Source organism: Sceloporus undulatus, chromosome 2, assembly GCF_019175285.1.
Source record: "Sceloporus undulatus isolate JIND9_A2432 ecotype Alabama chromosome 2, SceUnd_v1.1, whole genome shotgun sequence".
Lineage (NCBI taxonomy): Eukaryota > Metazoa > Chordata > Lepidosauria > Squamata > Phrynosomatidae > Sceloporus > Sceloporus undulatus.
The window spans coordinates 222,041,926-222,065,777 of record NC_056523.1 but is presented as its reverse complement, the minus strand read 5'-3'; the positions used below and the strand labels follow the sequence as shown (position 1 = coordinate 222,065,777).

Genomic DNA, 23,852 nt, shown 5'->3' with positions numbered 1-23,852 from the left:
TTGCCAAGAAAACCCTATAACAGGTTAGCCTTAGGGCAACCAAAAGTCAGAAACAACCTAAAGGCACACAAAAAGAATAAGACAACCCTCTAGTCATTTTCATGTGTGTTTATCCATTCTGTTCCTGCCTTTTAAAAAATTCTCCTTAATTTTTTTTCTGTAGACTGCACCAGGTGACATCCCAGAGGAGGGGGTGTCACCCGATGGGACAGTACATACCAGGGGGAGCAGGCTGCTGTCTTCCAGCTTAAATGCAGCCATGGCCCCGTGGAACCCAGAAAGCTGGCAGGGAGGGGGAAGGTGGCTGCCTTCCAGGACCAATGGCCACATGGGACTCGGAAGGTGGGGAGCTGCTGAGAGGACTGAGCACAACCCTCACCTCGCTGCTGCAGTGCCGTTCTATGTGCTGTGTCAATGAAATGAGGGAATTCCCTTATGGCCCCAACCCCAAATGCCCCGCCTCCACATACCGGGTGACACCTGGGCAGGGACGCCACTGTTTTGAGGTGAATTTAGATGAGTTTTATTTCAAAGTAATATGAGTTCATCCATCTGGTATGGGGTCTCCCTCCCTTTCTGCTTCCCTCCATCTTTCCTAGCATTATTGTTTTTTCCAATGTGTCATGCCTTCTCATGATGTGGCCAAAGTATGACAGCCTCAATGTAATCATCTTGGCTTCCAGGGAGATTTCTGGCTTGATGTGCTCTAGCACCCATTTGTTTGACCTTTTCACTGTCCATGGAATCCTCAGCACTCTTCTCCAGCATCACATCTTAAATGAGTTTATTTTCCTCCTATTTTCTTCCTTAATTGCCCAGCTCTCACATCCATACATGGTAATAAGGAATACAACAGCTTGTATGATTCTAACTTTTGTGCTGAGTTGTATATCTTTGCATTTTAGGGGCTTTTCTATTTCTTTCATAGCCATTACCTCTTCACAAACGATATCTGAAATGTTACTCTACGGCTGCCTTTCTCCAGGACTCTTGCAGGATGGCACAACACTCAGCTGCAACCATAACTGAACTTCAGCAGTAACTAGCAGTACTTGACTTTCTGACATTTAAGAAAGGCTTCTAGCTTTGTCCAGACCTAGAGACTAAACTGCAGAAATTCAGACAGACTAGCAGTTCACATATTTTTACTTTTTGTCAACCTCTCATATGCTTTCTGTTCAGAGACAAGACAGGCTGTACATCGCTGTAACATTTGTTTTAAAATTCTTTGAAATACGGGCTGCCAAGGATAGAAACTGATGGGAACTGAAAAGATACAGGGAAAGGAAGAGACAAGACAAAGCAACTGGGAGAAGAAGGAGAACAACTGTGACACAGAGAAAGGTGAGAGAGAAGAGAAACTGAAAAGCAGCAGAGGAGAAGACAAATGTGTTAGAAGCAGGAGACAGAGGGGGAAAACCTATCCTGAATTGTACTTCTTCCTTCTTGTGTATTTTCCCACTAGAAATGTGAGAAATCTGCCTCTTTTCCTTCCCAGGTATTTAGACTTTCTTGCATCTTAGTATGTTATGCTTGGAACCAATGTGGTGTAGTGGTTTCAATGTTGAACTACATTTCTTGAGACCAAGGTTCGAATCTCGGCTCAGCCATGAAACCCACTGGGCAAGTGACATGCTCTCAGCCTCAGGGGAAGGCCATGGCAAACCTCCTTTGAACAAATCCTGCTGAGAAAAATCCATGATAGGTTTGCCTTAGGGGCGCCATAAGTTGAAAATGACCTGAAGCTACACAACAACAAAGTTATATTTGACTCATTTATCCACAAAAGCAGAAGTGTGATTTTTGCTAGATGAATTCACTCTACTGTTGTGGACCACCTGTACTCTAGCATTAGAAATATGCTTAAATCAGCCTCAAAAGTGGCAGTAAAATTTCAGTGGTGATCAAAATCATTTGTACATATTGTATGTTCAATAAAATAATTTTAGATTTCAGTCAGGAAGAGGCAAGGGACAGCAGTGCAGTGGTGGAACACCTGATTTTGTGTGCAGAAAGCTCCAGATTCAGACTGCAGCATCTTCAGGAAGGAATAAGAAGTACAATGGGCCCTTGGTATCCGCTGGGATTTGGTTCCAGGACCCTCCATGGATATCGAAAATCTGTGGATGCTCAAGTCCCAATAAATACAAAGGCATAGTAAAAAGGGCAAAATCAAGATTTGTTTTTTGGAATTTATATTTTTAAAAAATATTTTCAAACTGTGAATGGTTAAATTTATGGATAAAGAATCCATGGATATGGAGGGCCGACTGTAAATTTGACACTCAGAAGAGACCACTGACACTCAATGTAGAGCGTACAGTGGTCCCTTGGTATCCCCTGGAGTTTGGTTCCAGGTTCCCAAGTGGATACCAAAATCTATGGCTGCTCAAGTCCAATTAAATATAATGGGTTGTTGTTGTTGTTGTTGTTGTTTGCAGTGGGCACTTGGTATATGCTGAGGTTTGATTCCAGATTTCCCCATGAATACCATAATCTGTGGATGCTGAAGTCCCATTAAATATAATGGCATAGTAAAATGATGGCCCTTGTATACAATGGTAAAATCAAGGTTTATTTTTTGGAATTTATATATTTTTGAAATATTTTTAAGCTGGGGATACTTGAATCTCTAGATAAAAAATCTGTGGATACCAAGGGCCAACTGTACTGAGGTAGACTGGCCTGACTTCATATAAGGAAGAATCCAATGTTCCTCAAATTTGTTATGAGATTCCATGGCCTCTGGATAGATTAAAAATATATATGTCAAATACTGGCATGATTTAAAGAAAAGGTGCTGTGGTTTCTTTTGTATTTCTCAATATACTCAAACTGCCTTTCAAAAAGCAATTTGTGACTAAATAGCTGCCATACTGAGCAAATTAGTTGTTTACAACAACAGTCAGCATGCAAAGCCACTAAACTGTCCAGAAATGCACATTTATTCATTATATATATATATATATATATATATATATATATATATATATTATATATCTCACACTATATAAAGACTGTATAAACCACCACTTATTTTTGCAGCTATTGGGGTTGTGCACAATACTCAGGAGTTCTAAATATGTTAGGAGTTTACACCTTAAGCTGAATCGTAAATCCTCCTCCACTTTCAGCAGCACAGATAACAGCATAAGAATTATTAAGATCAGAATTATTGCCGAATGTCCCATATTCTTGCAATTAAACTATACAAAAGATTGTATAATTGAACTGCTGTGAGGAATTTTTGTGGTTCTAGCAAAACAAAAAAAGTTAATGACACTTGTTCAAAAAGCAAAATAAAAAAATATGAAATGTTCTGGGAGTGGCTAAGCATGGATATTTGCAGTACCATTTCCCCACCTCACTCCATACTCCTATTAATGTGCTTCTGCACTGCATTGTTACATAAACTGTGGGGAATGCAGATAAAGCCACAGATAAAGCCACAGAATTCAAGAAGGTGCATAAGAATTCTTTATTCCTGCACTGGGCTTGATGTTCAGAGCCCCCCCCCCCCCCCCCCGCCAAACCCTGACAGGGGATCCTATCTGTCTTAGCAAAGCACCTGCTTCTCCAACACAGATGGCTGGCTACCTCCTCCCTTCCTGTCCCCTCCAGGCTAACTCCTGATTCTGATGACATCTTCTTTCTGCCCATTTTCTAAACCTCCATTTGCTAAACCTGTTATCTTTGCCAAAGAGAATGAGGGAAAATGTCTATTTGAGGAAGGTAATGACTTGAAAAGTCTCTTTAAAACTGCAGACAATAAAGAATGTAGCAAAAAAGGGTTGCAGTGAGAGTGGTTTTAGCACAGTAGATGAGAGGCAGGAACTCCTTGATTTACATCTTGTTTCTGCCATTGATGCACATGGTGGCCATTGATGCCTCAGTTCCCATAAAACAGAAATATGGGGTAGGAGGAAGTTAATAGCCCCAGATTACTTAACAGGGTTGTTGTCATCTTCATAACATCTCTGTACACCTGTATGGTGATTCAGTGTTATTTATTATTGTTGGTATGTTGTGTCCTTTCAAGTTGTTCCTGATTTATGGCAAACCTAAGGCAAAACTATCATGGGGTTTTCTCAGGCTGAGAATGTGTGACTCACTCAAGGTCACCCACTGGGTTTCCAGGGCAAAGGAGAGAATCAAACCCTGGTCTCCAGGGTCATAGTCCAATGCTCAAACCATTACAGTGGACCCTTGTTATACACTGGGATTTGGTTCCAAAATCCCCCGTGGATAACAAAATCCATGGATACTCAAGCCCCATTAAATATAATGACATTGCAAAATGGTGTCCCTTATAAAAAATAGAAAATCAAGGTTTGATATTTGAAATTTATATTTTTTTTGAACATTTTCAAACCGTGGATGCTTGCATCCGTGTATTAAAAAATCCATGTATAAGAAGGGCTGACTGAATATTGTGCTATCTCTCTTAATGTTATTTCGCCCTCACAAAATTTCAGAGTCCCCCTCTGACACTGAGGAAGTGATCTTAGATAAGATAGATAACATTCCTGTGATTTCATCTGGATAAAATTCTCGTGAAACACTGAACACATGAAAATATTATAAAAATGGTAGCAGTAGTGATGGTGGTGGTATATAATATAGTGGTTTGAGAATCTAAAGGGAGAATACCAGCAGGATCAATCCAAAGCATTTTAATACATGAGAGAGAAAATCTGGTTGGCCCCACCATGATAATAGCGTTTGTGTAGGGTTTTAGTATTCAAAATACTTCATATTTTGGCCTCAACCAGAACATTAGATCTATCTTCACAGGTCTCTTTGAGACACCTTCCCCTATTTCCCATTTTTTTCAGCAGGGGGAGGATATGAACATCAGTAAAGTTTGCCCACTATGCCACTCTGTCAGAAGAACTTCCCTGTGTTGTTCTGGCAAAGCTGTGTCGTCCTCCTCCTTCAGTATTGGGAGCACTTCCCAAAAAAGGAAGGAAGATTAAAAATATATCATCTCAGTGCGCTGCCAGATGTGCTCAGCACCACAAGCTAGGCAGCACTGCCATATTGCCAAGGCCAACAGCCCATGCTTCTCCCCTCTTTCCTATGTTGCAAGATGTATCCCAATCTGTAAGTCAGTCCAGGTAGTCCAAACTAGGTGACTGTTTGCTTGAAGATGTGGAGCAAACAAAGTTCTCCAGCATCTTCCTTCATGGGACTGTGGCACATGGCTCAGGCTAGCTGCCTCCCACACTACCATATGTAATGTAATACTTGAGGCACTGCACTTTTTGTCTTGTTGCATAGAAGGGCCATATCTGAACAGCAGCAGCAAAAGGGAATGGGTTAAATCAGAAGATTAAGTGAGCACTAAACAAAGTGGAAAGAAAGCAATTCCTCACCTGACTGGCTGGTGCTAACATTGATGGAAGCATACTGCGGAGCATCTGGACTCAGCTCTGTCACAAGGTTGACAGCTTGGATCTCAAAGGTGTACTGCACACGGGCCAGGAGGTTGGAAACTTGAACCCGGCTCTCTGTCAGCCCCACCTGACGTGGCTCAAACTGGACACTGTCTCCACAACGCACACAAGGCCCTGGTGATCCAGTCGGGCACACCTTGCAGATGACATTGAAGAAGACATCCTTTCGGCCCCCTAGATCCTTAGGGAGGCGCCAGGTCAGGAGAACATTGGACCCAATAATCTCATAGCTGAGGTCACGGGGAGCTGTTGGGGTACCTACAAAAAGTGGAAAATGAGGCTGTGAAGAATTGAGGTGATAGCCAGGGAAAATAAAACATGCACAGAAAGGAGCAAAAGAAGATAAATAGGGCTAGCTGAATTCTCAGCCTGGGCCTGAAGGGGGGGAAATGAAAAAGCCATTGCACAGATTGGTAGGGCTCCAAGTGCATTTTGAGAAAACTCTTCATCAGAAGCTTTTAAAGTTCTAGGCACAAACTGCTTGTGACAAAAGTTAATGCTGCAGCCAAACAAAGCAGATTGTTCTGCTGCAAGAAAATGAACAAGAGTAATTCCAGGTATCTTTCTAGAAAATAAAAAAATCCATGCATGCAAAAGGACTACTGCTATGGTCACCAATGGTAATCCACTCCATCATCTTGCAGTCCTTTTTTGCTTTGCCCCCCTTTAAATTCACCAGGTCTTTCTTCTGCTAACTGCAGAAGTGATGGCAAAAATGGCCGATGTTCATTTAACATATACCTGTTTAATGTCCAGGCACAGAATACTTCTGATTATCTAACCCTGTGAACAACGAACAGGAGTGATGCTGCCATTTTCATGTCCAGCTTGTGAGCTATTTAGAGACATCCAGCGACTGTCATAAACAATATGCTGGACTAGCCGGACATTTGTCTGACCCATACAAGGTATTGTTATATTCTACCTTTAAAGCACCCTGGTTTCTATTATAATATTCTGTTATAATTTGCATGCTTTACTCTCTCATTGAGAATTATTTGCTTTTGAAGAAACGGTCTAAGTATCAGGTCATCAAAATAACCAGAAAGGGAAAATTCTAAACAGATAGTATGATACATTAAACATGGCTAACACACATTTGCTTCCCAGATGCATTCCTAAAACAAACCACAGAGGGGAGAAAATTGTACTTTTGTAAGCGAAAACATGCATTGCCGTTAGTCACACAACTGTAACTTCTGTTTTGTTTCGTTTTTAATTTTAAAAATGATCCATAAATCAGTGAATGAGCAAGTCCCAAAGGAAAGAGTAAAGAAACACAATCCTTACTATGAGACTAGGCAGGAAGAAGAGAGAGAATAAGGAGATATTTAATGTAGTGGTCCCTCCACATCCACTGGGGTTAGAAGTGAGGAACCACTGTGAATGTGGAAAAACCACAAATTAAAAGAAAAACCTATTATTTTCTCTAAAAGTGCACCTCTGCAGGAATCTCCATGCCCTCCAGTGCAACTCTATGGTCACCATCTGCCAGAAGTTGATCACAGAATTATGCTGGTGGACCTACAAATGCCTAGAAAAGTGTTTCCTCTAGGAACATCTAGGTTCTCCAGCACAACTCTATGGTCATCTTCTGGAAGAGCTGCATTGGATGACCTAGAGATTCCAGGAGAGAACATATTAATCAAAACCACAAATAAATGTGCAAAAGACAAAGTCCCAAATGTGAAGGGACAACTGTAGAGGAAAGAAAGACAAGATGGGGAAGCTAGGACAAAGCAATTTCTGGTTTCAGGACAAAGGGAGGATGCAAAGTGGCTAGCGAGGACCACAAGAAGCATGGGCCAACAGAAAGAGAGGTAAATTAATCCCAAATGTTTAATCCCATTCATTCTTAGGTACTTACTGGTGCAGGGGGCATCAGATATATCTGAAGATGAACGGTAGTATCGAGCCAGACAGGCACATTCACTGGATCCTGGAGTAGAAGAGTAACTGTGGGCTGGGCAGGGACTGCAGGGAGCATCTCCTACCGATGCTTTGGAGGTGCCAATGGTACAAGCTAAATACATAAGGGAGGTTGGGGGAAAAGATAAAATCTGTTAAAATTTGGTAGGACAACAATGATCATTTCATGTTTTGGTTCTCTTTGTTAGTCTTGTTGTTGTGTGCCTTCAAGTCATTTCCAACTTATGGAGACCCTAAGGTGAACCTATCATGGGGCCAACAAACAAAATTAATCCTTCCAATGAACTGGCACCAACAAAAGACAGAACTGTAAAAAACCACTGAAGAAAAATGTATGCAAGCCTTCAGTCTAATGTTACTCACTAAAAACAAAGTGAAAATCTGTCTTACTTTGAGTACAACAAGAAAAAAAGTAAAAATATACCGTACAAGGGAAGGCGAGAAACAAACAAACAAGTGAAGAACAAAATTATAAAAGCAAGAATTATTTGCAACATAAATAACTAAAATTGGGTTCCAGGTTGAGACTAAGGGGCAACTGCCAATAATATAACCTCTGCCACCAACAGGACCATGACACATGAGTTAGCACAACCAAGTAGCAGCTGTAAAACCTTTCGCCGTAAGCCAACACTGTTTTTAAAAAATCCTTTGAGCTCATTTTTAACATGAATATTCCCTATATGGTGCATGCACCTACATTATCATTTTAGTCATATATTCCTGTTGTTCTTATGTGCCTTCAAGTCATTTCTGACTTATGGCGACCCTAAGACAAACATGGGGTTTTCTTGGCAAGATTTGTTCAGAGGGGGTTTGCTTGTAAAGAGTATTCAACTATTTACAATTGTTACAGGCAAAGAAACCCCTGTGCAGCTATATATATAACATGCTGTTTTGATGTTGTTGTTGTTGTGTCTTACAGTCATTTCCAACTGATGGTGATCCTAAGGGAAAGCTATTATGGAGGTTTCTTGGCAATTTTCTTCAAAGGAAGGGTTAGCCACTGCCATCTTCTGAGGCTAAGAGAGTATGATTTGCTCAAAGTCAGCCTGTGGGTTTCCATGGCCAAGCCGAGATTCAGTCTCTGTTGTCCAGAGATATAGTTCAATGTACAAACCACTACACCATGCTGGCTCTTCGCGTAAAATATTCATATTACATTTGATAAACCTGCATTGAAGCCAGACATTTCTAGTTTTGTCTGTTACAAAAGGCTTACAGGATACTGAAGCTGGAATTTCTGTTCAATAAACAAGACCCTATTGTCTTGTGTAACCAAAGTTTACTTTAACTAATGCTACTGTTTGCCAAAGGGACTATTCTAGCTGTTCTTGCAGAGGTGATGGTGATAAAGAAATCAAAAGAGCTTTCTTCCTTGGGTCATGCACTGAGCAAAGGTATATTTGGAAAGGGACAACGTGATACTGGATGATTCCTGTGAAACTAGTATTTCAGCTTGTTAAAGAGTTGAAGGATCTTCCACTTTACAAATTAATATGTAAAGATGCTGTCAACAGAAAGCATTGTTCAGGAGTCTTGCTGAAGATTGCATTCTTTGACAATTATAGTCCATTGAGAGTGCTGTTTGTTTTCTGCAAGACTGCATAGGGAATTTTAATATGTAACCTGAAAGTTGACTCACATCTTTTAAAACCAGGATATGTAGGCTCACACCATAAGTAATAGGAAATTGTGCATTGCCTTCCTCAGACAACCAATATTTATCTAACTACTACGAGTTTCTACCCATATGGCTTTTACTCAAATGAAACCTCTAGTTGTGAGCTGGTCAGCCTGAGAACAAATAGCCCCATACTTTTACTTTTTACAGCTTTTATTAAAATAAAAAAGTGGGTACCTAACATCTGTTTGTATAAATATATGTTCTAATATATATTAACATTGTAAAGCCATTTTTTTAAAAGGAAAAGGATTTTTGACAAGATTGTTGGTTGATGCATGTACATGCAAAACATAGATATACAATGAATTTTCCCTCTACTAGTTGTGTCTCCAAATCTTCTGCATCTACTCTTCCTCTTTGATTTGTATGAACCAAATTCGCAGTGGAAATCCACTCAGATATACATGCCCTATTTGGCAAAGCTGCTCTCATCTAAGTAGGCAGAGAATTGCAATCTCAACCTTAGGTTTTTGGAATCAGTTTTAATTAAATTTTGAAAACAATTCATAGTAAATACAGTGGACCCTTGTTATACGCTGGGGTTTGGTTCCAAGATCCCTGTGGATAACAAAATTCATGGATGCTCAAGTCCCATTAAATATAATGACATAGCAAAATGGTGTCCCTTATAAAAATGGAAAATCAAGGTTTGATATTTGAAATTTATACTTTTTTTGAACATTTTCAAACCATGGATGCTTGAATCCATGTATAAAAAAATCCATATATAAAAAGAGATGACTTTCACCTTTGGAGGTGAAAGAAAGAAATCAACTTTAGCCTTCCTAGGCAATATTTGATAAGATCAACATTTTGAAGTTCTTAAAATGGGTTTCCAAATAACTGAGTAGGTAACAGCAGAGGAAAATATCAGTCATGCTGCCAAGCAAATCTAGATATGGTCAATGCATAAATTTAAGTTCACCTGGGAACTCCTGTGCAAGCTATGTAAGCTCTGAGCTAGTGAAAGGAAAATAGCATATAAAACAGTGGTGAAAACTGTGTGGCCCTCATGTGTTGTTGGACTGCCATTCCCAGCCTTCTTTACCACTGGCTATGCTGGCTAGGACTGCCGAAATTTGCAGCCCAACAACATCTAGAGGAGTGAATTATTTTCAGCTTTGATATAACGGATACAAAAAATAATGTTGTCCAGGAAGTTTCCAAATAGGCTACAAACATCAAAGGTTCAGGATCACGTATAGACAGAAAAGGTTTCAAGTTAGGTAAAAGGTGAAGTAAAAAACAAAACAAAACCTGGCTCTCCCAAATCCTATGCTTTCTGGATGGGCCTTGAAGGTTCATATGATTCCACCCCCAAAAGAGCCAATTTTGCAAACGCTGCTTCTGGCAAAAGACCAAGCTTTCATTTTGCTTTTCTTAACTGACGCTTACATTTTCTTTCTTCGTAACTGGGACATAAGAGATCAGAAAAGTGGGAATTAAAAAAATGAATACATTTTTTCTAGTCAGCAGCTAGAAAAGCTTCACAGACTTGTGTAGTGTAATTAAATGCTGTATTAAGATGGCAATTTAGGGCACAACCAAACAGCTGCCTCCCAAATGGCACACAACAAAGAATGAAGGAAGAGTCTTGGGACAAGGGAGATATCATCTTCTCCAGATAGCCCCCTCCCACATGTTATACATTCATTTATGAATTACTTCACTAAGACACACATGGCCAACACAAAATTCAACAAGAGCCCCAAGCATTCAAAACTCTGTTTGCAGTAGTCACCTCCCCTGGTTATTACAGGCCAATCTGCATAAACATGCATACAGGAAAAAGAGGCACACTCCCTTTTTAGCTAAGGTACATGCTTGTTGCAGCAATGGCATGACCTCAGAAGACACAATCCATCTTTTCTCTCACACACAAGAATATGTAAGAGGATTTTTCCATCCACAGTTTCTATAAGTATTTCTATTAAAGATAATTCTTTGATCTGAATTGGAAAAGCGGGATAGAAATAAACTATTATTATTATTATTATTATTATTATTATTATTATTATTATTAAATGGCAAAATCAAGTTTGCTTTTTGGAATTTATATATTTTTGGAATATTTTCAAGCCATGGATGCTTGAATCCATGGATAAAGAATCTGTGGATATGGAGGGCCAGCTATATAAGTCAACATCATGTATAAGTCAAGGACAGGTTTGGGGGCCAAAATTATGGATTTTGATATGACCCATGGATACGCCAAAGGTAAAACTTAGGGGCATGTGATAAATGATGTAAAGGACAAAGCAAAGGAAAATGATGCCAAAGAATTTACAAAATTCCAACAGACATAATAAATGTTTGTGCTCACCCTAAAGGCTGTATGAATGAGAGAGCAGAGAGGCCAGGACAGACTACATTCTTGCCTTTCACCAGGGATTGTTCATTTTTTAAATAAGAGTTAAAGTACAATACAGTGAGCCATCCACATTCACTGGGGTTAGGGGCTCAGAACCCCCATGAAAGTGGAAAAACCAAAAATAAAAAAAAACACTAGCCTTTTTTTAAAAACCTGAGAGAATATCCATTTAGTAATCTCTAGGTCTGTGGTTAACATCCACCAGAAGTTGACCATAGAATTGCACTGGAAGACCTATAAATGGCAGAGAAGTGTTTTCTCTTGGAATTTCTAGTTTTTCATCTCTGGTAGAGTTGCACTAGAAGACCTAGAGGCCCGGTACATACTGCCAATAAGCAGCATACCAAGGCCAATTCTAGGGTTAGGGACCGCGTGGCAACCACATGGTCCCCAATCCTAGAACGTAATGGCGGTGTAACAATGGCGGCGCCCTGTGTACACGGGTGCCACCACTGTTACGTAAGCACGACATGGCGTTACTTAAGCTGCCGTGCGGTGTTTACAATGGTGCATTTGTTACGCCGCCCCTGCAACTTTGAAAGAACCCACTTTTCATGGGTTCTTTTTCCGCCGAAGGGAAGCCATGTGGTTTGGTGGCTACGGCTTCCCTCTGGAGGAAAAATAGGCACCGGCAGGCTGCCATTTTTCGGCGGTCTGTACTGCGCCAGAGATTCCTAGAGAGAATATTTTTCTCAAATCTGTGAATAATCAAGTCCACAAAAGTCAAAGCCACAAATGTGAAGGGATAATGGTACATACAGTTCTTACATTAATTTGTGGATAAGTCAACTCAGGTTTTTGGGGGTCAATTTTTTGACTAAAATTTTTAGACTTAGACATGAGTATATGTAGTATTTCTAGATCAATCTGGTTTTAATTCATTGGTCAAAATAAATGATTGACCTAAGCCTGCAGTCCTTAAAAAACCACATTTACCAGTGTGCAAACCCTGAAGGCACTTATTTCTAAGTAAACATGCATCGGATTGTACTGCAGTTGTAGCATCCTTTATAGATCAAGAACTAAAAAAAAAAAACTTTGAAAAACAATTGTATTGTTTAAAGTTAGCAGACCAACACCAAACAAACAGTACAGTAAGGAACCTTTAATTAGCCCACGTGAGACCAGTCAAAATAGAAAGGTCAACAATGTTGTCTAGCAGTGGAGATAGCTTCAGTCAAGCAATCTTCTCTGTGGACTGGTTATACCATAATTTTGTAGGAACGCACATGCCCTGTGTACACAAGCAGAGACCATGACATCTCAAAAAGATCTTGGCTAGCGGGGATGGAAAAGACCTTTGCCTCTGGGACCCGCTGCCAGAGAAAGTAATTTTCCAGAACGTAGGATGAATGCAAAAACTGGGTATAAGGCAGTCTCATAATTTCCAAGGATTAAAGTTTGAAAGATAAGGAGCCACAACAGAAAAGTAATGTGGTGCCATACTGCCCAAGTCTCCATTTGTAAAGGGCCTTACCTAATGATCGTGACATGAGGGAACACGTTTTTCCTTTTAACTATTTTTATTTTTATTATTATTGTTTGTTTTATTTTATTATTTATAACCTGCCAGAAGAGATTTAATAGTTGAATACTCTGTCCACATTTAAAAGAACATTATAGACTAATCTCTTCCAGCAGGATTATCCAGATGATTTTTAAATTGTGAATTTTAAATGATGGAATTTAAATGTGGATTGGTTTGATATGTGTATATCTTATTTGTCTCCTTTAAACTAATGTGTGTTTTAACTGATGTATTTTTAACTGATGTTCTTTGTCTATTAATTATTGTTGTTCCCTGCCTTGACCCATGGGGAAAGGCGGGTAAGAAATAAACCCTTGCTGTTGTTGTTATTGTTGTTCAATAGGCCCTTCATAACTGCCCTTGGTATCTGCTGAAGTTTAGTTCCAGGACCAAAATCCATGGATGTTCAAGTCCTGCTAAATACAATGGATACTAAAAGGATGACCCTTATATAAAATGACAAAATCAAAGTCTGCTTTTTTGGAATTTATATAATTTTTGAATATTTTCAAGTCATGAACAGTGAAATCCATGAATAAAGAATCTATGGATACTGGCTGAGTGTATTCTTTTTTTCAAAGAACAGGAGGACTAATACTGACATAAAAGTCCAAGGTGTCCATTCTCATCTTTCTTCAAAAGCCTGTAATACCTTTTTTCACTAGACACACAGGTAGATGCACAATGGAAAAAGACTGGTCTCTTATATCATACTCAGCTCTTTGACGGTAAAACTATCACCTTTCCTCAGCCTCAGGAACGTAGGGCTGGAGCAGAGGAGAATGAAAGGTGACCCGAATCTGCTTCGGCCAGAAGTGGGTCAGGCGAGCTGTGCATGCAGGGGCCAACCCGTGCCACCAGGATTATTCCAGCTCTGTTTTTCTCCGGTCCTAAGGACCAGAGAGCAGTTTCGGCGTGACTTCCGGCCACTTTGGAGGCATGCGTCGTCTAAATGCCAAGCCTCCAAAGGGGCCAGAAGCCACTTCATTTTGACTGTGTGTTTCATTCAGTGGTGGAATATTCACAATCACAACTCATTTGAAAAGCAGAGATTGTTGTGCAACTTCTCTTAGGCACGTGATTTTGGTGATGTCCACTGTGAGCTCACCTGATCTGAACATCACAAATGAACGTGTAGGCTGGAAAACATGCAAAACTGATAGGCATTAGGAAATAATTTGTCCCAAGTTATTCTTCAAAGCCAATTGACCCAAATATGATGGATATTTCTGGGCTGCCTGCTAAAAAACAGCTGAAGTGAAAATCCTTAACTGGGCCATTATTGGCTCAAGGAAACTTGTTAAAATTAATCCAAATAAAAATTAATTTAAATAGTGGTATAATGAATGAGGTCAGAAATAATCCATATAACAGCAGAACTGCAAAATCTTTATTAGGACCAACCTTATGTCCACAAGATGGATTTGGGGTTTCACAGAAGCTAGCTAACTTCCAACTAGTCTAGTTGGCTATAATAATTGCATTATGCTACGGCTGCAGTTCGGATTACTTTAAACAGCTGTCCACATTTTCAGGGTCAAGAATGCAACTACTGTGTCTCTGAAGTTCTACAGAATTGTGTTACGGAATCATGAAAGGCATAAAAAGGCCGCTCAACTCAGAACGGCAACTTTCAAAAGATTACTTATTAGTATTAGTATTAGGGAGAGCCAGCATGGTATAGTGGTTTGAGCATTGGACTGACTCTGGAGACCACGGTTCGAATCCCTGCTCAGTCATGGAGGTCCACTAAGTGACCCTGGGTAAGTAACACTTTCTCAGCCTCGGAGGAAGGCAAAAACAAACCCACTCAGGCCAAGTCTTGCAATAAATAAGTAAATAAATAAATAAATACCATGATAAATATGCTTTATGGTCACCATAAGTCAGAAATGGCCTGTAGGCACACATCAACAACAACTAGTATTAGAACGGTCACATTTGGTGATTTTAGATTTGTTTCAAATAAAGGAATTTTTGTTTCTGTGTGTGTTGGTGAGAGGCTCTGAATTTGATCATTCACTCAATTGAGAGAACAAGTCAAAAACTAATGACTTTTGTCAACTGACACTGACATTGCCAAATTGCAACTTAAAGACTCCACCTGCACTTTTACATTCATCACTGCTTTCTCCCATTTGTTCTTCCTTTTGCCCACACCTTCCACACCTTGCTGCAGTAGGTAGCAGCAGGACTCTACATGACTGATACTTTTTTAAAAAAATGTGGAAGGAAAGGTCTCAGCAAACTGAAAGCCACAGTGTGAAGTTGCTGACTGCAGCTTGGCAATTCTATCGTGAAGCGGTAAAATACAGAGGCACTACGCTACATTGGCTCTGAGGTATACCTGTACTATACAGTTGGCCCTCCACACTTGCAGCTTTGACATCTACAGATTTGACTATTTATAGTTTTGATTAATATGTTCTCTCTAAGAATCTCTAGATCCTCCAGCACAACTCTACCAGAAACTGGCCACAGCGCTGTGTTGGAAAACCTAGACATTCCTAGAGAAAACACTTCTCTAGGCATTTGTAGGTCCTCCGGCATTATTATATGATCGGCATCTGGCAGATGTTTACCACAGAGTCGTATTGGAGGACCTGGAGATTCCTGGAGAAGTATTTTCTTAGGTAAAAAGAATAGTGTTTTTTTTTTTATTTGCACATTCCACATTCTTCCATATTCACAGTGGTCCTTCAGCCCTAACCCTAGTAAATGGTGCAGTATTTTGAGCAATGGGTTATGACTCTGGAGACTGGATTCAAATCCATGCTCAGCCATTGAAACCCATCAGGTGATCCTGGGCAAGCTGCACTCTCTCACCCTCAGAAAACGCCACAATGGGTGGCGCTTAGGATTGCCATAAATTGGAAACGACCTGAAGGCACACAACAACCAATACGGGAATCTTGATTGATACTGGAAATTATTGCACAACGCTTCTTTCCTGATGCTATTGTGGCTTTTTAAACACCCAAAACAGCAAAGATTTGTATCAAATTACCAGGCAATTTCACACTGATTACAGGTTGTCCCTGAATGATATTGCTCTACCATTCCGTTTACTCATCAGCTATCTGAGATTAATCAGTAGGACGTAGTCTTGCCTTTGGCAGTGGAGTGTCTGCAGTGAAAGCCCTTTAAATCCCATTTTTCCTGCCCCATATGAAATGGCTCACTCCTCAGTACTAAGAAGTCTTGCTTTCAATGGAAATAGTGTATGTGTATGTCTACGCAGTGAAACCCCTTTAAATCCCCTTTCTTCTGCCCACGACGGACTGCCTCTTCATCAGGCAGAACTAAGAAGTATTGCCTTCATTAGGAATGGGGAGGGTGCAATGAAACCAGTTTATTCTCTCTGAATTCCCCCGGAATGACCTATGGAACATATTTCAATAATGGGCTAACTGCAGGATTAACTGCCATTCACAGGATTTCCCCGTGAATTAAAAGCAGCAGCAGAAGCATGGATTGACTACAAGATACGTACTACCTGGCCACAATGTGGTGTGATAAATTCCGTGGATTACAGTGTCAATCCCGTTGAAAATGAAAAGGAAAGAACAAGAGACCTATTCCACAAGAGCCAAGAAATCAAAGGAAAGTTTAAACCAAGGACCAAGATGTTTTGTGACAATAAAAATAACTTAATTCAAGACCAGGAAGGAATAAAAAGATGTTGGATGAAATACATGGAGATGATAAAATGAAGGACACATGGAAAGAAGAGCCATATGAAGATGAACCTGAAATTCTGAAAAGTGAAGTAGAAAAAAACGGTCGCCCGCTAGCCGGGCAGACCGTTTTGCCGCTATGAGCGGCGAAAAACTACAAGCTCCAGTGTGCACTGGGGCTTGCCCCGGCTCCCTGTAGTCGGAGTTCCCGGTCCTCCAAGGCAGCCCATTGGTTGGGCTGCCTTGGAAGAGGAGCTCCGTTCTACACATTGTAGGGGGCGGGGCTTAGGCTTATATAAGGCCGTGTTGCAGGCCCCGTGCCCCAGTCGGCACTTGGCTTCGCACGGTGCGGAGCCAAGCAGGAAGGGTGGAAGACAGGAGAAGCTTCCCCCGCCCACCCACCGCTGTTTAGTGGGGTTTTGTCACAACTTAAGGCGGCAGCATAGGCCAGGATCTGCACGGTGTGGTACCAGGGCTATGGAGCTCTGGTTTGGGAGTCACTAGGTACCCGGGGGCGAATAGGGCAGGTGTATGGCCATTGCGGGGGCCATAACGCAGGAACGCCTCCCGGTGACTAGGGGCTTAGTGAATATGTGAACTCATGGCATGGTTTGCGGTCAAGTTGTGTTCCTTAGCCCCTAGGTCATCCCAAGCACCTGGTGGGTGCCAGGTTTTGGATAATCAGACAACATCGGGTTGTTTGATTTAGCAGATCCTGACCTCATGCTTTGTGCCAACCCTTACCAATTGCTTGCCAATAAAGTTGTGGCCTTTCTTCCAATATGTTGTGTTGTGGTTATTTGCAGCAGCATCTGAGGCAATTGTAATAAGAGAAATACCAAATAATAATAATAATAAATAACCAGGAACCAAATGGTATTCCAATCAAACTGCGGCAATCCACATTGACAGAGTCAACACTAGTGCTAACCAACATATGTCAACAGATATGGAAAACAAAATGATGGCCAACAGATTGGAAACAATCAATACACATACTCATCCACAAAAAAGGAGACACAAAGGACTGCAGCAACTATAAGACCATAGCATGATTTCCCATGCAAGCAAAATTATGTTCAAAATTCTACAACAAAAACTCCAACCATATATGGAGAGAGAAATCCCAGAGAACCACGCAGGCCTCAGGAAGGGAACAAGCACTAGGGGTCACATTACAAACAAAGGCTAATGGAGTGCACCAGGGAATTCCAAAAGAAAATCAGCATGTGCTTTACAGACTATAACCAAGCCTTTGATTGTATAGATCATGAAAGGCTATGGAACACACTTAAACACATGCGAGTGCCAACACATCTGATAGTCCTGATAAGGAATCTGTACTTAGTACAAGAAGCTACTGTCAGAACAGAACAAGGAGAAACAGAATGGTTCCCAATTGGCAAAGGGGTCAGACAAGGCTGCATCTCATCTCCCTAGCTATTCAACTTACGTTTTGCATATAAGCTATTCAACTTATGTTTTGCATCGTAAGAAAAGCAGGCTCGAACACAGAAGAAGGAGGAGTAAAAATAGGAGGAAGGAATATCAACAAACTATGTAGATGACACCATAATACTAGCAGAAAACCTCCCAGACCTGGAACAACTACTATGGAAGATCAAGGAAGAAAGTGCAAAGACAGATCTACTGTTGAACATAAAGAAAACAAAAAGAACGACAACAGAGAATCTTGACAAATTCAACCTGGGAGATTATCGCACTGCGTTCTGAGAAGTTCCGTGTCGTAACATGGAGAAATGTCTGGAACGGATATTACCGCATTAGCAAACTAGAACGTGATCAGAACGTGATGAGAACACATTTTTACCGCACAGCGATTCCTTTTTCTAAACCGTTCCCAGAATATTCCCACCGAGGTCCATTCAAGCCGAGAGAAATCCATTCTCTCATTCCTCGTCTCCTGATTGGCTGAAAGAATGACAGGCAGGAAGGCAGGCAGGCAGGCAGGCGAGCAACTGCAGTGAAGGAAGGTGTGTGTGGGTGTGTTGTGTGAGGAGAGAGAGAGAGGGGGGGGGAAGAAGGAGGGAGGGAAGAAGAAGGAGCTCCATGCAGGTCTTTCAAGCCGAAGGAAAGCAAGTTGCCAGGGAAGGGACTGGCCAAGGGCAGAGCCCCGGCAGCCATAGCAGCCTTTAAACCGGTTAGAAAAGAAGAGTCCTCTGCGGTCATCCCAATCCCCTTTTTGGCAGATTGTCACCCTTTGCCTCCGTGTGTGTGTGCTGTAATGTGTGCCCTTCATAGAATCATAGAGTTGGAAGAGACCACAGGGGCCATCCAGCCAACCCCCTGCCATGCAGGAAATCACAATCAAGCAGCCCCGACAGATGGCCATCCAGCCTCCTTTTGAAGACCTCCAAGAAAGGAGACTCCACATACCCGGGGAGTTTGTTCCACTGTCGAACAGCCTTACTGTCAGGAAGTTCCTCCTAATGTTGAGCTGGAATCTTTTTCCTGGAGCTTGCATCCATTGCTCTGGGTCCTAGTCTCTGGAGCAGCAGAAAACCAGCTTGCTCCCCCTCAATATGACATCCCTTCAAATATTTAAACAGGGCTATCATATCACCTCTTAATCTTCTCTTCTCCAGGCTAAACTACCCAGCTCCCTAAGGCGTTCCCATAGGGCATGGTTTCCAGACCTTTCACCATTTTAGTCGCCCTCCTTTGGACACGCTCCAGTTTCTCAATGTCCTTTTTGAATTGTGGGTGCCCAGAACGGGACACAATATTCAAGGTGGGGCCTGTGAGCTTCCTCCCCGCTTAATTCTTGTCTGGCTCTTTGCAATGGAATTCTGGGAGTTGTTTGCTTGCTTTTGTGTGGTGCTCCAAACAGAGAGCTTTTGTGGGTTCCTCCGGAGGGAAGGAGGAGAAGGTCCTGGGCATCCCTGCCATCCCGCCCTGCAGGCTGCCAGCCAGGAGCCCGCTGGACATGACACCAGAGCCCCCCCCCCCGCAGAAGCACCAGACCCTCTCCCTCTGCTCCTGCTTGGCCCCCTGTTTCCCTCTCTCTTTCTCTTTCGCTCCTTTCCTCTTCCTCCCTTGTCCCACTTCCCTCCCTTCCTCCTCCTCTTTCTTTCCCCCCCCCCAACACACACACCTTCCCTCACGGCAGTCGCCGCCTGCCTGCCTCCCTGCCTCCCTGCCTGTCATTCTTTCAGCCAATCAGGAGACGGAGGAATGAGAGAACGGATTTGAGAACGGATAAGAATACCACACAAGACCTCATTGGAACGTTCTCATCATGTTACAGCTCACTGGGAACACATTCAATCCGTACCCTCCAGGAACACATGTAGAACACATTTAGAACATTCGTGAGAACCCGATTGGAACACAGACGTGCGGTATTCTTAAATATGTTTTTCCATCACGTTCTGAGAACTTTCTCAGTTCTCAGAGTGCGGTAATCTCCTTGGACAATGAAGAAATAGAAGTAGCAAGAGAGTTCACATATCTGGGATCAAACATTGATAGAAATAGGGACTGCATCCAGGAAATCGAAGATTAAGAATGGGGAGGGTGGCTATGAAAGAACGAGAATATCTAAGATGCTAAGAACACAACTCAGCACAAAAGTTAGAATCATACAAGCCATTGCATTCCCTATTACCATGTATGGATGTGAGAGCTGGACGGTTAAGAAGAGGATAGAGAAAATCAATGCATTTGAAGTGGTGGCTGGAGGAGAGTGCGGAGAACCATGGATGGTCAAAAAGACAAACAAATGAGCCTAGAGCAGATCAAGCCAGAGGTCTCCCTGGAAGCCAAGATGAAAAAACTGAGGCTGTCATACTTCGAACACTTCATGAGAAGGGAAAACCACTGGAAAAAAAATAGTTAGAAGGTGGAGGAAGTAAAAGAGAGGAAGGCCGCATGCTATATAGAGATCTCTATAAAGGAGATAATGGGTATGAGCTTGCAGACCTAAGCAGACAGTGAGACAAGGAGGTCTTGGAGATGTCTCACCACAGGGTTGCCATGAGTCGAGATTGGGCAGTCAACAATAACAACTCAGAGTTCTACACTACAGTGGCTTTAAAGGTTCCTCTAAAAATACATATACAAACATACACAGATATTTTAGAGTTAAGCTAATGTAGTACAAGTCTTTAAAAAATTAAAACAGAAAGAAAGGAGAGACTCTTCTGTTCTGATATCTTGGAATGAAAGAAAACTTACTCAAGTATGGGAATAAAATTTTGCTGGGTGGTGCCAGAAATTGCTAGGTGATAGCTTGGGACCACAGAAGCATCCTTTTAGGTTCCTCTACACAGGACAAATGGATTTGGGGGATACAGGATTTGTTGCTGTAGTTCTGAGTTTTAGTAAAATATCTAGCGATTCTGTTTGGATGAAATGATAAAACTGTGGTGAATTGGGGGAGAGACTAGGCATTGATGCTAAGATTCTCAGATAGAAAAAAGAGGGGGAAAGGTAGGTAGTTCTCTGAGGTTATTGTTGTTGTTGTTAATTATTTCTTACCCACCCCTCCTCTGGATTGAGGCGAGAAACAACAACAAATCAACAATTGCTGGTGAACCATGTGAAGTTTTAAAAGCAGGATGAAACAGGGGCCCAATGGACCCCTTCTGGCTATTAGGTATAGACCGGCCATGGTGTAGTGTTTTGAGTGCTGGACTACAACCTCTGGAGATCAGGGTCAGATCCCCGCCAAGTATAAAAACCCACTGGATGACCTTGACAAGTCACATTTTCTGAAACTCAGAGGCTGAGAAAAAAAACCTCTGACAAAATTGCCAAGAAAAACCTATGAAACAGAGTCACTATACAACAAAATGACTTGGAGGCAACAACAAACAAAAAAAAGTGACAGGTGGAAGATAGGAGTTTGATAGAAAAAGTAGGCCATCACAGCCCCTCTTGCCAGTGGAACTGAGCCATACTGTGTGTTTCAGAAATGGCACACACAGGGCTTGGCTTCCTATTTATAGGTACTGCAAGTTATTGTGTTGCTTCCACAAAGGGGAACAGTGTCTCACCATTACAGGCTCCAGTGTTTCTGTCTTTCCTCTCCTCCTATTTAGAAGGGCACAACCCAGCTTCAGCAAACCCCACCAATAACTTTCATTTCTCCCCTCCCCTCCCTCCTCATTCCCTCTTGCCTGTGTCTCAGTTCAGCCACACAGCCATCTGTTTCACTCTCTGTTTCTCTCTTTTCAAAAGGTTCAAGGCAGCCCAAACCAAACAATATGTAAATTTACTTATTATGAACACAGTAAAAAAAAAGATGTAATATTAAACTGTGGGATTTCTATTACTTGCAACCTGAAAACACTTGTCATAGGAATATTAGGAGCCAAATAAAATAGCTGCACTGCCAGTTCACCATCCTGCTTTGAATTATCTTTAGACTGATTCTACATTAATTTGACAACCATGAAGATGAAACCTTTCAGGCTTAAGGCCAATACTTCCGGATGAGTTTTTTATGTAGTTGGAGTCTCTGAACTGATCAGAGCACAACAGACACCTTGTTTCTGGACAAGAAAAACCCCAGAAGGGATTAGGCAGTGTTGCAGTGATGCTCCTTTCCAATGCGGAGAAAACATGCAATGACGCATTGCCAATGAGGCGGAGTGGGGGGCCCGTGGCGATTTTACATGTGATACAAAATGGCAAGAAGAGCAGCTCATTGCTTCCAGGCATCACCAGCACAGCAAATGGAAAAAGAAGTAGACATAAGATAAAAGCAAGGCTGTGTTGTCCATATGCCATGTGTGCAACATTTCCAAGAGGGTAATAATCTCTAAAATCAAAATTGTCCAAGCCATAGTAGTCTCCATCACCATGTACGGATGTGGGAGCTGCACGTGGAAGAAGGCACACAAGAGAAAAAAAATCAATGCATTTGAGATGTGGTGCTGCAGAAGTGTTGAGAATATCGTGGACAGTCAAAAAGACAAACAAATGGGTCCTTGAGCAGATCAAGCCAGAACACCCTGGAAACTAAGGTGAGAAATTGAGTCTGTTGTACTGGCCACATCATAAGCAGGCACTATCCATTAGAAGAGACAATAAAACTAGGAAAGGTTGAGGGCAGCAGAAAGAGAGGAAGACCACACACCAGATGGATACTCAAGGAGATCAGAGCATGAATCTACAAGTCTTAAGCAGAGCAGTGGAGGATAGGGGGTCTTGGAGATGTCTCATCCACAGGGTCGCCATGAGTCGAGGCGGACTCAAGGGTAGTAACAACAATAAACAGTAATTCCCATGGACAAAATTCTGTTCCTCACCCTACTCCTTAAATGCCCACTCACCAGAAATCAATATGTACACCAGGGCTTACATGCATGTTTAGTCATACTGCCCCTGCAGAGTGGAGCTGCCATGCAGATCATGAGATGGTGACGCAGTAAATACACAAGGGACTGTTGTGTAAATTCAACTCTCCCCCCCCACCCCGCTAGGGTTTTTTTTTTTTCTTGTAGTCTGTAGACAAATCCATGGACAAACAATCTTCATCATCCTGAATGGGGAACCATGGTTCTCCTTGCCTGCTTATCTCTTAGCCTTCCTCCAAGAGAGAGAAAGCAATGATGCCTTCTGGAGGAGAAGTGAGTGGCCCTAATGCCATCCACCTCTCCAGTCTCCTGTCATTCCATAAGCATTTATAGCAGGCTGCGCAAGGGAGCAGGACTACAGATGTGTAGGTAGAATTGCCATATGCAGTATCGAAATTGCAGGAATGTATTAAATAAAGTTACATGAGATGAGATTTCTGGGGCATTCCTACCCATTCTGTGCCAGATCAATGGAGGGGTAGAAACATCACACGCAATGAAGTAGGGATATATTTAATAATAATTTGTTTTATTATATACCGCTATTCCAAAGATCAAGCGGTGAACAGCAAGTAAGCTAATAGCAAGTAAGCTAATTTGCCCCCAACAGTCTGGATACTCATTTAGCGACCGGGAAGGATGCAAGCCTGAGTCGAGCTTGGGCCCTTTTGCTGGTCTTGAACTCGCAACCTGGTGGTTTGAGTGTATGGCTGCAGTACAGGCATTTAACCACTGCGCCACAGGGCTCCTTTAATGAAAGCCATCACTGAGCAGTTAGGCGGCATGATGTACCATCACTTCTTAGAGCTTGATGGGCATAGTTACCCCCGACATAATATTCTTCCTCATGCTCCCCCTGAAGTTGTTTCTTATTGGGGGAA

General features: G+C 41.8%; 1 protein-coding gene across 1 annotated transcript in view; it reads right to left on the bottom strand.

The window, feature by feature from the left end:
- The window catches only part of LOC121922909 (ephrin type-B receptor 5), a 200,937-nt gene that overhangs the window by 55,477 nt on the left and 121,608 nt on the right, over nucleotides 1-23,852 (bottom strand). Inside the window, exons 6-7 of the mRNA XM_042452858.1 lie at nucleotides 7,324-7,479; nucleotides 5,376-5,714 (exon numbers count right to left, since the gene is read on the bottom strand). Of these exons, the coding sequence (XP_042308792.1) occupies nucleotides 5,376-5,714; nucleotides 7,324-7,479 (495 nt within the window). The remainder of the gene's footprint in view (nucleotides 1-5,375; nucleotides 5,715-7,323; nucleotides 7,480-23,852) is intronic.